This window comes from Colius striatus, chromosome 2 (assembly GCF_028858725.1).
Source record: "Colius striatus isolate bColStr4 chromosome 2, bColStr4.1.hap1, whole genome shotgun sequence".
Classification (NCBI taxonomy): domain Eukaryota; kingdom Metazoa; phylum Chordata; class Aves; order Coliiformes; family Coliidae; genus Colius; species Colius striatus.
In genome coordinates, this window is record NC_084760.1 from 5,207,805 (window position 1) to 5,223,285 (window position 15,481).

The 15,481-nt window shown below is 48.5% G+C and overlaps 1 protein-coding gene across 4 annotated transcripts in view; it reads right to left on the reverse strand.

Moving 5' to 3' along the window:
• KLHL32 (kelch like family member 32) overlaps positions 1–15,481 on the reverse strand; it is a 216,236-nt gene that overhangs the window by 73,549 nt on the left and 127,206 nt on the right. For 2 of the 4 annotated variants that reach the window (XR_009818173.1, XR_009818174.1), the window contains exons 8-12: positions 14,290–14,348; positions 10,917–11,109; positions 8,162–8,256; positions 5,413–5,715; positions 3,034–3,101 (exon numbers count right to left, since the gene is read on the reverse strand). Coding sequence is in view for 1 of the 4 variants with exons in the window: in XM_061989709.1 (XP_061845693.1) it covers positions 5,554–5,715; positions 8,162–8,256; positions 10,917–11,109; positions 14,290–14,348 (509 nt within the window). In the remaining 3 variants the exon portion in view is untranslated. Of the gene's footprint in view, positions 1–2,100; positions 3,102–4,326; positions 5,716–8,161; positions 8,257–10,916; positions 11,110–14,289; positions 14,349–15,481 lie in introns of those variants that run through there. The other 2 variants (XR_009818172.1, XM_061989709.1) reach the window with 2 other exon arrangements.

Below are 15,481 nucleotides of genomic sequence, written 5' to 3' on the forward strand. Positions count from 1 at the left end.
GACAGGACAAGGGGCAATGGGGACAAGCTGGAACACAAGAGGTTCCAAAGGAAAAACTTCTTGATTGTGAGGGTGAGGGAGCACTGGCAGGTGCTGCCCAGATGGGCTGTGGAGTCTCCTTCTCTGGAGACATTCCAACCCAGCTGGACGAGTTCCTGTGTGCCCTACTCTAGGTGGTGCTGCTCTGGCAGGGGGGTTGCACTGGATGAGCTTTCCAGGTCCCTTCCAACCCTTGAGATTCTGTGATTAAAAATACAAGTTTGCCAACATGACCTATCATAGAATCACAGAATGGTAGGGTTGGAAGGGACCTTTAGAGATCATCCAGTCCAGCCCCCTGCTCAAGCAGGTCCCACCTAGATCAGGTCACACAGGAACGTGTCCAGGCAGGTTTGAAAACCTCCAAGGAAGGAGCCTCCACACCTTCCCTGGGCAGCCTGGGCCAGGGCTCCCTCACTGAAACACTGACAGAGGTTTTCCTTATGTTTCAATAGAGCTTTTTGAGTTCCAGCTTCTTCTCATTACCCTTGTCCTGTCCCTAGCCCTGTGTGAGCACTGGTGGTGGCACAGCATTCACTCTCTCACACCAACTGAGGGTACTGTTGAAAATACTCCTGTTCTTCAGTACCTGAAGCATCACAACACAGCCTAATCTACCTCCAGTGCAAGTTCACATCTCAGGCATTTTGGTTGTGGCATTGGTGTGAAACAGCTATATAGAATAATTTCTATTGGAGAAACATTCGTTATCTGGACACTTCTCCCCCCTTTTAAAATGTGTCCTTGGGGGGGGGCAGGAAAAAAGCCCATTTGGCAAAATAAAACTGTATGAGCCTTTTCTATATACATATATATATATATGTATGTGCTAAACTTCCTGCAAAGCCCTCCTCCCCTCCAAGCTCTGCCTGCAGATGAAGTGTTTTAACCTTGCCCTCTTAATTTATTCTACATTCTAATTGCCAGTAAGCAGATGCCGCCTCTTTTCGCGCTCGTTGCCACATTGTTCCACGTTCTGCCTGTCTTGTTTCTGCATGTGTGAATATTCCATTATCTCTTTCTCCATGATTCTGCAACTGATGTACTAAATGTCTGTACAGGTTTCAGGGAGGGAAAGCAAAACTTTGAAGAGGACAAGAGTCAGAGAAGTTTGATTTCTCCTGGGAGTCGGGGGCTTTCCCTGAAAGCTGCTAAGTTAAGAAGAAAGTCATAAGGCACAATTACAAATGCAAGGATGACAACACAAAATGTTCCACTTAAACATAAGGAAAGACTTCTTTCCTTCTTTTTTCCCCCTTTTTCTTTGCCCTGGTCCAGGCTGCCCAGGGAGGCTGTGGAGTCTCCTTCTCTGGAGGCTTCCAAACCCACCTGGACACGTTCCGGTGTGACCTGACCTAGGTGGGACCTGCTTGAGCAAGGGGTTTGAACTGGATGATCTCTAAAGGTCCCTTCCGACCCCTGTCACTCAGTGATTCTACACAACCAGTTGCACAGAGGCAGGTTTGCTCCATGTAAGTATTTCTTTGGTCAGCACTTGGGGGTGAAATGCTCAAGAATCATAGAATCATATAGGTTGGAAAGGACCTTTAGAGATCATCTAGTCCAACCCCCCTGCAGAAGCAGGGTCACCTAGGTCAGGTCACACAGGAACGTGTCCAGGTGGGTCTTGAAGACCTCCAAGGAAGGAGCCTCCACACCCTCCCTGGGCAGCCTGGGCCAGGGCTCCCTCACTCAAACACTGAAAGAGCTTTTCCTTATATTTAAGTGGAACTTTTTGTGTTCCAGCTTCATCCCATCACCCCTTGTCCTGTTGCTAGCTACTATGGAAAAAAGTGCTGCCCCAACCTCCTGACATCCACTTTTCAAACACTTTTAAGTGTTAATGAGATCTCCCTTCAGTCTCCTCCAGACTAAACAGCCCCAGGTCCCGCAGCCTTTCCTCATAAGGAAGATGCTCCAGTGCCCTGATCATCTTGGTGGCCCTGTGCTGGCCTCTCTCCAGCACTTCCCTGTCCCTCTTGAGCTGAGGAGCCCAGAACTGGACACAGGACTCCAGATGAGGCCTCACCAGGGCAGAGCAGAGGGGGAGCAGAACCTCCCTTGACCTGCTGCCCACACTCTTCTTGATGCACCCCAGGCTGCCATTGGCTTCTTGGCCACGAGGGCTCATGGTTAGCTAATTATCAATCAGGAGAGACCAAAGGGGCAGCAGAGGCTGTTGGTGCTGCTGCTTCTGGGAACTGCATCTTTTTTGGATGAAAAGCACAAAGCAGCTGATGGTATTTGTGGTTATTTTTAGCTAAGAAGGGATGATAACACATCTTGGCAGTCAAAGTAGGCTATATAAAGGATGAAATGTTACTCTTTATGGGAACAGTCCCAAGAAAACTGGATCACATGAAGGGCATAGGAGAGCAAAAGCTCTTCAGTGCAGCTCTCAAGCCTTTGTGGCCCCAAAGCCTAGTCACAGATATAAATAGCTTTCATCTGGTAATATAAGGGGTTTGGGGCACAGAGCTGCCCTGGCTTCCCACCTGCACAGTTAGGAACTGCTGCATTATTCCCTTGGCAGGATCCCTCCTTCCCACCTTGGGAACATGAGTGATCTGTGCTTGTGGCTGCTCTCAACACAACCATCAGGCTGGGAATTATTCCTGCCAGGGACAGCTTTAAGGCTGTGTGCTCAACTGCATGTTAGAGGTATGAACCCAAACTTTTAGGCTGGGTAGGCACAAAGCTTGGGTTCTGAGCTTTAGGTTTACCAAAAATGGTTTCAAAGCTTAGAAGAGCAAAGGAGGAGCTGGAGCTCACACACAGGGACCTGCAACTGGTGCAGGTTCAGAAGCCAGGGACACTAAATGGAAAAATGGCAGAGCAAGGATGTGCACAGTCAGAAGCTTCAGCCCCCAGGCCTTGCTCTCCCCACACCTCTTCCTCCCTTGCAGGAACCCCTCAGCCAAAGCAGAGCTGCTCCTGGCAGTGTGTTGCCAACACTTTTCTTACCTGGCCATAAATCACTGCTTATTTGCTCACCTGGCAAGGGCTATGTGGCCTTTCCTGACTTCAGGTGCAGCAAAACACCCCCATGTGTCCTGTAGGTCCTGCAACAAAAGCAAAAAGAGCCAGATAGGAACATGTAGCACAGAAACTTGAGGGCTAAGAGGAGGAAAGACTTCTCCATAATCAGTGGAGCCTGATGATTAAGAGGCAGAGCAGAACCCTGACACTGACAGAAGCATATGTGTTGTCCCAAGGCTCTATGCCTGTGGTACCCTTAACTAATCTAATGCAACTGCACAGGTGTTTCAAACTGCTCTTCACCAGTACAGACAATTGGTGATAATAACCAGAACAGTAAAAGCATCTACAAGGCACAACAAACATGATAAATAACTTTCTTGCCATACACTGCTGCCTTCCAGTCCTTGACCCAAGAGGCACACGTTGCTTGCTCTGCAAGAGGGAGCTGCCCCCTCTGCTGCTGCTCAACTCTCAGCTCCATCCATGGTAATCCCTCCCCTTCCTCTCCACAAGGAGCACTTCACAAGTTATTTCACAGCTACAGCTGTGTTAGGTTTGAGGCTCAGGAGGATATACACAGTGCACTCTGCAGTGCTGTCTGGAGGCTTTACAAAGGCTGAGGAATGAATTCTCCCACCACCGGCAAAACAGGAACCGTCAGCTCTGCACCCAGAGGGAAAGCCCAGCACTCCCTGGAACCTCCAGCATGAGGCTCAGAGCCCCAGGGATCTCTGTGCACACATTGTGATGATTTTAGCCACCTTCCTCATGAAAATGAGATGTGTAATGTGTTTATGTCCCTACAAGTCATGCAGGAGTTACAACTTCAAATGCTTTCCAGGCTTGGGCCCTGCAGCCCACAGGGGGCACCTGTCAGGTTTTGAAAGTGTAAATGGGCTGTTAGGAAAGCGGGCCCTTGCATGCTGATTTCCAGGAGATCAAAGCAGAGCACCCAGGTCCTTAGGGGCAGGTAGTGCCTGGATGTAGGCTGGCCCCGTGTGTAAGAGGGAGACCCTCCTGGCACACACATTAATGTGCCAGGCATAGGCTGCAGCTCTGTGCTGTGCAACCAAGGTGAGAAGCTCTGCACAAAACCCCACAGAACTTTCCAAGCTGAAAATGAAAAGGAAAGGTGATGTTCTGTGAGCACAACTGCCCAGCTGAGACTGACAGGGTTCACTAACCAGACCCTTAAAGGTCAAAAGATGCATTTGATTTGCAAACATTGCTCCCTGGACAAAGTCAAACCTGTTCCTGTCCAGCGAGCCCAGGCTGTTGCTGCAGCACATTCTGCACGTGGCATCTGCATGAGCACCAGAAGGAATGTCACAGGTCTGCTCAGACAGCACTGGGGCCAGGGAACAGATCAGCAGGTAAAGCAGAGAAGTGCATAGTACCCATAAATCATAGAGAAAGATTTAATGACATGCTTGGGTAATAGTTACAGACATTGAAGTTGTTAGGTATGTAAAATAGAACACAGAAATAGGAGACAGGGGCTGCAGTAGCCAAGCAAAGCTAAAATAGAACAGGTTAGAGTGAGCTGGCACCTGCAGTACGGAATGGAGACACACTACAGCAACTGAGGGAGTAAATAAATAAACACTGACATTGTTCTACACCTGTTTGGCCTCTGGAGAGCAGCGATTTGTGGGACCATATGTTGGACAAAATGAGGCTGTTCATTGATAACTGTAAATGTGCTGACCCCTTGCAAACTGGAGATTAACAATATTAAGTAAATGGCACATTGTCATTATCAAGTAAAGAGGCCGTTCTCCACCATTAGAAGCCTGCAGCTGTCAGGAGGAACTGATCATATGACACAAGGTAACATTGATTTGATAGTAGACCTTGGTAAATGACACCCCAAAGGATCTGTAGGTTCTCAGTTCTGACTTGGGTTTAACCATGAGGTGGTCTTTTGTCTTTCAGCTGACACACATTTTACCTGTTCCTCACTACTACAGGGCTTGTTTGGGGGTTGCTTTTGTTTTAATCTGCTCTGCAGTACTTAAATCTCAGATGAAGTGTAAATGATGACATTTGCATTTGGAAGTCAATGCATTCCTTATTCTTTTTGCCAAAGGTATGGAGTTGCATCATTACCACAGTACTCTATCACCTTTGTCACCACAAGCAGAGCTTTGAAAGTGCCATTGGTGAACAACTAAACGTGCAGACTCCAAAGAAGAGCAGCTCAGGAGGAGCTGAGAGCATTCACAATGGCTTACAAACAAAGTTGCACAAGGAAACCAAGTAGAGACAGGTAGCAAAGTGGTCACCAGCAGCAACGCCAAACGCTCTCACACCAAACGCTTCAGCATCTGAGGCACAGGGCAGAAACTGCACATGGTTCTGTAGCTTCCTTCCTGCCCACTGTGATCCAACCTTAAGACAAACGTGTGAAGGTAAAGCAGCAGCCTGTGTGGATTGATTCTTCTCACTGATCCAGAGAAATCCTTCGATACACAGGGTTGGAATTCTTTGGCCCCCTCCGCTTCTGACTTGAGGAAGTGCACGTTCCTTGCCTCACAGCGTGCCCATCCTGTGGTGAGGCACTTGCAGAGTCTGAAGGTTGGGGCAGGTAAAATAAGGAGCTGGGAGAAAGCATGCTGCTATCCCATTGGAAGCAAAGGGGAGTGTAGGCCCATAGAACACCTCTTCCTTCCCTTCCTTGCTAACATCCAGCACCTGCAGGTCAAAGCATACAAAGCAGTTCAGGGACGGCAGAAGGAAGCCGAAACAATCTGCTGGCACACACCATGCACATGTACTATTAATCCCAACAGAAAGGTAGTTTCAGATCATTTTTAGATTGTATTTATGTATTTGGTGAGCTCTTGCTGTCCTTAACACCCAAATCTTAGGCTAGCTCAGGTACTGGGCAGCAGACAGTGACCCTGGGTCACAGAACCTCAAGGGCTGGAAGGGACCTGGAAAGCTCATCCAGTGCAACCCCCCTGCCAGAGCAGGACCACCTAGAGTAGGGCACACAGGAACTCATCCAGCTGGGTTGGAATGTCTCCAGAGAAGGAGACTCCACACCCATCTGGGCAGCCCCTGCCAGTGCTCCCTCACCTCAACAGGGAAGAAATTCTTCCTTGTACGTGCAGGTTGGGTTCTCTGCACAGGAGTGCCACTGCTACCACCGAGCATGGATCACTTGTCAGCTTGGTGTGGGATACAGGCAGCAAGGGAGCCCTGTGGAAGCTGGTGCAAGCAAAGGAATTAACAACTTCCTCAAAGAAAATGAAGATATATGGGAAAAGTGGATTCTTCTTCTTCCAAAGAAGAGAGCAACCTCAAATGTGCTGAACTGGAAAAGAAGAGGCTTTGCTGGTTAAAGCCAGGCACACTGCCAGCAGCTGAGCAGGGGCAGCACACACAGCTCTGCCAAAGCACTCGTTATACTTTGTTTCTCTTTAAAGGCAGGGACTGTCTGGGCAGGCTGCCAGTTCATGACCAGTTTGGGGATGTGGACAAATGTCCATTTAAGAAAGCAAGAGCCCAGGATCGTTTGCACTTGTCAGAATTGAAACCCAGGTGCAATACTGCAGAGAGTACCTGCTGATTACAAATGAGTGTGTAGGTGGAGGACAGCCACCACCTTGATACTGTCCTATTCCTCCATCTGAAGCACTGAATGGCAGCTGCTCCTGCCCAAGCCAGTCTGAGTGACTTTTTTTCCCCAACAAGAATGGTTGGATATGCCAACGACTTAGTAAAGCACAGTTGTACTGTGACCAGAACGTGGTTTTAACTGCTTATCCTTTACAGAATTGCAGGGGTTGGAAGGGACTTCTCTAAAGATCAACTATTCCACCCCCCCTGCTCAAGCAGGTCCACCTAGATCATCTTGCATGATCTATTCTTTACAAACTCATGCTAATAGGTTTGCTAACTTAGTGCTATGTTCTAATTCATGCTATAAGACCTGCAGCTTGATATCCAATACATTCCTTTCTTATGCTGAGTCTAATTTGTAGTTTAGTGGGACAGGTTGGATGTGAAATCCTAAAATCCCCAAAGCTGGAAACCAATGGCAATGTTGTTTTTCAGTAAAAGTGCAGAAACTGAGATGTAAACGTGATTTTCTGTGTGTAGCTGCCCAGCTGGTCACAAAGTGATGGCTGTGATGCAGATTTGCTTCACTCAGAAACATGCAGAAAGATAAGAACTCCTAACTCCTGGAGGGGAGGTATCTGTGAGCCATGGATCTGCAGGCAAGCTGCACTTAGGCAAGGTGAGTGAGCAGCAGAGTTTGTTGGACACTATTGCTTGCAGCACAGATCAAAACAACTCCTATTCAAGCTTTGAAGCAGTAAGTGCTAAGGCAGGTTGCAGGCTAACTGAACTTTGTCAAAGAGCGACTTGTTAACTCTGGCTGCTCTTCAGAAAGGCAACTTGGAGAGGAAAAAAACACCCCACAAGTCAGGCTGAAAAAATGTTAGCCTGTGTCCCATCATCCATTTCTGCAACCCTTTAGCTTTTCACAGAACCACAGAATCTCAAGGGCTCAAGGGCTGGAAGGGACCTGGAAAGCTCATCCAGTGCAACCCCCTGCCAGAGCAGCACCACCTAGAGTGGGTCACACAGGAACTCATCCAGCTGGGTTGGAATGTCTCCAGAGAAGGAGACTCCACAGCCCATCTGGGCAGCCCCTTCCAGTGCTCCCTCACCTCAACAGGGAACAAGTTTTCCCATTTGTTTCTTTGGAACCTCTTCTGTTCCAGCTTGTCCCCACTGCCCCTTGTCCTATCACTGGCCATCACTGAGAACAGCCTGGCTCCATCCTCCTATGTATTTGTAAACGTGAATGAGGTCACCCCTCAGTCTACTCTTTTCAACTTGATGTGTAACCTGACAATTCATGCCCATTATTGCACCCAAACCTTGACAAAGGAGAGGCTCCTCAACCCTGTTTTGACTGAACTATCTTAGAAGAATCCCATCTACTGAGCCATCTGGGAATATCTCCAACACCCACAGCATTTCCTCTCCACATTTATGCAGGTTCAGTGGCTGCGTAAGAAATCTCTTACTTCACTTGCCTTTTCCTTTTTGAATAACCTCTGTGCAAAATATATCCTTGTGAAATTACTGGGAAAGGCTTTTAAAAGCAGCCTAAATCACTCACCTGGATACACGCCAAAGGCTCGTTTGTCCAAATCGAGTAGCCGCCAACTAAATATATCCTGCCGTTGTGGACAGCCACTCCAGACTCGTTCTGACCTAAAGCAAGAAAGGGAATAGAAACCACTTTCAGTGTTCAATTAACCCCTTTAACACCGAACCCTGGAGTTCTGTAACGGGATGCAAATGCAGCTGGCAATACCCTGACTGTGTCACAAGTCACAGCGTGGGGGACTGAAGGTGAAGCACGAGGGCTCTTCCTTGCTCTCCGCAGGAGCCCCACATGCTGTGTGTCCAGAGACATACCCTGGATGAACAGTAAACTGAGGCTGTGTAGGGGACCATCTGCTGTCTCCTCCATAGCACAGGGGTTGGTACATGTGTGTTTCATGGGTGGTAGGTGAGCTCCCACCTGCCGCTCAGCCACTCTCACGCATGAGCATCCAAACAGAAGCGGAGGCTGAGAGCGCTGAATGCCCCTCACGTCCTGCACGCCCCTGTTCAACCCCTGCTTCCTCCAGCCACAAGGATGGTGCCAACTGGGAAAGCTGCTGTGCAAGCTCATTGCCATAGCAACAGTCTCCTGAACAAGTTTGGGAGTCTTGAAGAATAAATACAGCCTTAAAAACCAAAACTCTGTTCTATGCAGTGCAACAGGTAGAATCAGAGACTCACATTTACTGCCAGCTGCAGAGATGTAAAGAAAGGCTTAGATGGCTTCTTAACTGGAATGGGCTGCCCAGATGGGCTGTGGAGTCTCCTTCTCTGGGGACACTCAAACCCAGCTGGATGAGTTCCTGTGTGACCTCCTCTACGTGGTGCTGCTCTGGCAGGGGGCTTGCACTGGATGAGCTTTCCAGGACCCTTCCAACCCTTGAGATTCTATGATTCTGTGATTAAGGTGCAGGCTGTACAACCCACCAGGTTGTATCTGAGGACAGGGTGCTATCTCATAGCATTTAGTGGTACAGAGTCAGCTCCAGAAGAAGGGTGCCCACGGTGCCAGTCCTTTTGCAGTTGCAAATCAGATCCTGTCTTTCTCAAAGGTTCCCAATTCCTCCAGATAAGAAAATCAAATAATGAGCTGGAGGGCAAAAGGGATATGGAAAACTAGTTCTGTTTGACATTGTGTAACTCCCTTTTAATTTGGGCCTCTTGTCTCAACATCCATTAAGTACTCTGATGACTTTGGGAATTAAACCTGGCAAAGGAAGTAAAGGAAAAAAAGAAGGGCTATTTCAAACACACCAGCAGCAAAGGAGGATTAGGGAGAATGTGAACCCATTGATGAACAAGGTGGGTGTCCTGGTGAGGGAGGATGCAGAGAAGGCTGAACTACTGAATGCTTTCTTTGCTTCAGTCTTCTCTACTGAGGCTGGCCCTCGGGAAGCCCAGTCTTGGAGGATAGAGAGATAGTCTGGAGAATATGGAGACTTTGTGTTGGTGGATGAGGATGGGGTTAGAAATTGTGCAAGCTGGACACCCACAGATAATAATAAACATGAGGGATGAACCCCAGAGTGCTGAGGGAGCTGGGTGATGTGATTGCTAAGCCCCTCTCCATCATTTTTGAACAATCATAGAGGACAGGTGAGGTGCCTGAGGACTGGAGAAAGGCTTGGATGAGTGGACAGTGAGGTGGATGGAGAGCTGGCTGAATGACAGAGCCCAGAGGGTGCTGATCAATGGCACAGAGTCGAGTTGGAGGCCTGTGGCCAGTGGAGTTCCACAGGGATGGGTTCTGGGGCCAGTCTTGTTCAACATCTTCATCAACCACCTGGATGAGGGGACAGAGTGTACCCTCAGCAAGTTCCCTGCTGGCACCAAACTGGGAGCACTGGCTGATTCCCCAGAGGCTGTGCTGCCATTCAGCGGGATCTCGACCGGCTGCAGAGTTGGGCACAGAGGAACCTCCTGAGGTTCAACAAGCACAAGTGCAGAGTCCTGCAGCTGGGGAGGAACAACCCCATGCACCAGGACAGGCTGGGGGTTGACCTGCTGAAGAGCAGCTCTGCAGAGAGAGACCTGGGAGTGCTGGTTGATAATAAACTAACCATTAGCCAGCAAAGTGCACTCGTGGCCAAGAAGCCAATGGCAGCCTGGGATGCATCAAGAAGAGTGTGGGCAGCAGGTCAAGGGAGGTTCTGCTCCTCCTCTCCTCTGCTCTGCTCTGCTGAGGCCTCATCTGGAGTCCTGTGTCCAGTTCTGGGCTCCTCAGCTCAGGAGGGACAGGGAAGTGCTGGAGAGAGGCCAGCACAGGGCCACCAAGATGATCAGGGGACTGGAACATCTTTCATATGAGGAAAGGCTGCAGGAACTGGGGCTGTTTAGTGTGAAGAAGAGGAGACTGAGGGGGGACATCATTAATACAAGTATTTTAAAGGTGTATGCCAAGAGGACGGGGCAGCCCTTTTTCCATAGGATCCAGTGACAGGACAAAGGCAAAATTTACACTTGAGGAAAAACTTCCCTGTGCAGGTGAGGGAGCCCTGGCACAGGCCGCCCAGGGAGGGTGTGGAGGCTCCTTCTCTGGAGGTTTCCAAACCCGCCTGGACATGCTCCTGTGTGACCTGATCTAGGTGGGACCTGCTTCTGCAGGGGGGTCGGACTGGATGATCTCTAGAGGTCCCTTCCAACCCCTACCATTCTGTGATTCTGTGAAAGTTGAGGAGTTCCACAGTCTAAAGACATCTAGCGGGAAAAGAACTGATGTTCTGTGTTAAGAGTAGCAGGTTTCCCCGTTGGTGTGCACTGCTCACCTGTCAGCATGTTGAAGCTGCAACGTGTCCACTGGTCAGTGTCTATGCTGTAGGAGTCTATGTGCCGAACCAGGATCCGGTCGTTGTTGTAGTCGAGATCATTCCCTCCTAACACGTAAAGCTTCCTCTGCACAGCAGCCATGGAGTGATACACTCTCCTCTGCAACATCGGGCTTCGGCTCAGCCACTTATTCTAGGAAGAGAGAGACTTGTCTCAGCACTGCTCAAAGACACACCTCTATCAGTAGCAGAACAGCAGTGCTGTGTTACTGCTCTAGTCCTGACCTTTCTCCAGCAATCACAAGTGTCTATACGTGTGTGGTTCGTATGACAAACGTGTGTGTTGGCTCTCACACTGACACTGCACTTCCAACACGTGCTTTGCAGTTCTCACATTTCGGTTCTTTAACTTAATGATACTTCTTGCTCTGTGTATTTTCTGTTTAGCTCATCACATCTCAAAGGTTTTCTTCTTTCTAAGTCAGTAGCAAATCCTGCTTCAGCAAGACTGTTAGATGTCGGCTTTGTATACAGGGCTAAAATTATCCGTACCAACTAGCTCAGTCACGGGAGAAGAGAGATTGTTCCACCTTTTGCTATTCACAAGCTCATTTGATCTTATCCTTGGGGAATGAAGCAACAGAGAAAAAACAATTTCCTACAGAATCTTCTCAAAATGATTCACTGATTTGGTTTAATGCCAACCCTTTACTTGTGGGCACTTTACAAAGCAACGTCCTTTTCTTGCACGTGTTACTTCCTGGCTAATGGTATTGAAGGATCCTCCCTGTGCAGGCGAGAGGACAAGGGAGGAGAGGGATTAAAGCACAGTATTTAAAGCCTAAGGAAACAATTGCTCCTGCTACGCTTACCCAATCAAACAACCCAACCAGATTAATGTGTTTAAGTGGGGGAAGTTAAAACATGTGAGGAAATTCTTTGGGTTAGGCCTCGAATACCGCCGCTTTTTAACCTCAGCCATACAGAGCTATACATTTCAATGTGGAATAGCTGAATATTAGGCAGTAATGTTTGCATTAGTAGTCCAGTCTCTTAACACCACACCATAGACGCCATCTGCTTTGCAAAGCCTGCCTGCATCCCCTGATTACATCTTTAGCTTCCCTCCTCCGCAGTGCCTGCCAGGTGAGCCGCAAAAGCACTGCAAAGGCAAAGAAACAGAGGGGCCTGGTGGGGTCATTTCTAATAAGGCGGCGTGTGAATACTAATCAGTGGTGGGGAAGCAGAGGTCACCCCAGCCGGCTTGTTGGCAGGTAGCTGTGTGCTCCGTGGCAGATGGCAGGCATTATCGACTCGCCACAAAGGCCTCGCGCGGAGCCGAGCGCCGGGGCTCCGTGATAGAGTTATTGAGATTCCGGGCGAGATGCAAGCAGATGTGATGGTTTCCAGTACCCACCGTAAACAATATGCCAGCAGAATGTTTAAAGAGAGCTTGTGTGTACAAACACGGAGAGGACCTCGTTTGGAGGAGGCGAGCGCCGTTCCTCTGTAACTCTTGAGGCGCCAGGCCGGGTTCCTGGCCGGCAGCACGGCGTGACACGCTGAGGGAGCCCTGCCGCCCGTGCTCTGGGGTGCAACGCGACCTCAGCAAGCAAAGAGGAAAAGCGGGAGGTACCCCATGGAAATGCTGAAATACATGGCCCCCTCATAAACAAAACAAGGTTGCTGCCTGTAGTTGTTATCGGGAGCGATGGGCTGAGGCCAGTCGCATGAGGCCTCAGTGTCGCATCCTGCACTTGGGCCACACCAACCGCAGGCAGTGCTACAGGCTTGGGGCAGAGGGGCTGGATAGCTGCCCAAAGGAAAAGGGCCTGGGGGTGTTAACTGACAGCAGCTGAACATGAGCCAGCAGCGTGCCCAGGTGGCCAAGAAGGCCAAGGGCATCCTGGCCTGGATCAGAAATAGTGTGACCAGCAGGGCCAGGGAAGAGATTATCCCCCTGTGCTCAGCACTGGTGAGAACACACCTCAAATCCTGTGTCCAGTTCTGGGCCCCTCACTACAGGAAGGACATTGAGGTGCTGGAGGGTGTCCAGAGATGGGCAACAAAGCTGGTGAATGGTCTGGAGAACAAGTGTGATGAGGAGCAGCTGAGGGAGCTGGGGATGTTTAGCCTGGAAAAGAGGGCTGAGAAGACACATGATCACTCTCTACAGTTTCTTGAAGGGGAGTTGTAGTGAGGTTGGAGTTGATCTCCCCAGTAATGAATGACAGGACACGAGGAAATGGGCTCAAGTTGCACCAGGGGAGGATTAGATTGGGCTTGAGGAAGAACTTTCACCCAGAGGGTTATGAAGCATTGGAAGGGGCTGCCCAGGGAGCTGCTGGAGTCACCATCCCTGGAGATATTCAACAGACACACAGATGAGGTGCTGAGGGACATGGGTTAGTTTAGTGATGAGCCTGGCTCTGTGAGGTGAGGGGTTGGACTCAATGATATTAAACGTCTTTTCCAACCATAACAATTCTGTGATTTCTATGCTATTTGGATTTAGGACACAATCAACATTTTACAATCGATGCATAAAACTGCACCTCAGAAAGAATGAAGCAGGTGTGTCGTTGCCTGCTTTCTGTCTGAGGACCTGTATGTGCTATGCTTTAAGAAGTTAGTGGGAACCACACAGAAGTATCTCCTGGCACAATTTGGTTCCAAATACAGCAATCAAAGCCCCTGTCCTACAATCAGAAGAGTCAGTACTCTTCCACGTGGGTGTAAATCAGGCTGTGCAATTCTGATTGCAGGCTTAGGACTTTTAATTCCTAATACAAGCAAGAGGGCATAACCATGCCCTAACCCTCTGAAATGGTTACTGAGCCATGCTAACCTAATCAAAACACATACATAATGTATGAAATAATCCCTAAAAGATATTTTAGGTGCTTGGGTAATGAAACAATAAGCACCCTTGCAGTCAGCAGAGTAAGTCACAGCCAGGTAGTACAGTCCTAAAAGCACGCAGGAAACAAAAAAGCCCATCTATGCAATTCAAAGCAGAAATGCCAATGACAAGGAGCAGTTCTGTGACACTGACTTTGAGAATATGTAGCCCAGGGCTGCTGGATTACAAAAAAGAATGAACAAGTAAAATAAACACTGATAAATATGGAGGATTTAAAGCACATTTCTGTGTTTAATGTAAGATCTTCCCAATGCCTATAGGCTTAAAAAACATAACTAAAGGCCAAGGTCTCCATTACTCTGTTAAACTCACACCCCAATACAAGGTGAGTGTAAAACATCACTAATTGCAGCAGCCAGCACTTCCAACCTTACATAACCATTATCTTTGGTAAGAGACCTGTTTGAAGCAAAACACATGAGAAAAAACACACACAACACAGATACCCACCTGCTTAGGATCATAGACCATGAGCCTGTTTTGGTACTGGGCGGTATTTGTTACTCCTCCTGTGAAAGAGTTTATACAGGTTACTTCATTTCACACCAGCAAAACCAGGAGCAAGATCAGGTACAGCAAAATAACCAATTCTCTGGTCCTTTTGCTGGCAGAATTGTATTGCATACCACCACTTATCCTTACCTTCCACTGCACTTTTTAATCTGGTTACAAGGCAATAAGTAGCACATTTGTCAAATGCCTAGAAGCAACAACAAACAACACCCCTCCCCACACTCCACATCCTTTGTAAAGCTAATTCTGTGGCCTAAAAATGAGATTAAAATGCATCTGTCCAGAAATGGCTGCACATTCAGCCATGATGAAGACACAAAGATAAACCCCACCCTGTGTGTGACAGTATAAAGGAGGAGGTGGGCTTGTCTCAGAGAGAACAGGTCACAGAGGAACTCTGCCTGACCAGGAGCATGATGTGGGACACCACTGCCAGCTGGAAAGCACAGTGCAAACCTGGACAACTCTGCTCACCTGCACATTAGATGGAAATTCTGTATTTTGTGTGTTTTATGGAGAGGACATCTCCTGGCTTAGTTACAGACTTCTGTTGGAAGGTTCCCTCACAGTGACCAGAAACAACACTACCATTTACTTTTCAATAACACTTAGGAAGCAAGGTAAAAAGCACCTCAGAAAACCCTGGAATAGAGTCTGACTCAAGCAGATGCCTCAAATGAACTATGTACCTCAACACAGCATGTATTTAACATCCCATCATCCTGATCTCTATTGGTTTTAACTGGCAAATCTCTCTGAGTAAACTGGTGGAAGAATTCTTCAGTCTCAAGCCTGTCATCTCACTGGCACAAACACATCCAGAGTGTGCTCAGGGCCTCCCAGGGACCTGGTGTCACTGCAGCACTGCACAGCCTCACACAATCACTGGATGGTAGGAGTTGGAAGGGACCATGGAGATCATCTAGTCCAACCCCACTGCTCAATCAGGTCCCACCTAGATCAGGTCACACAGGAATGTGTCCAGGTGGGTTTTGTAAACCTCCAGAGAAGGAGCCAAGATGATCAGGGGACTGGAGCATCTTCCTTATGAGGAAAGGCTGTGGGACCTGGGGCTGTTTAGTCTGGAGAAGACTTGAGGGGGGATCTCATTAATAGTTACAAACATCTA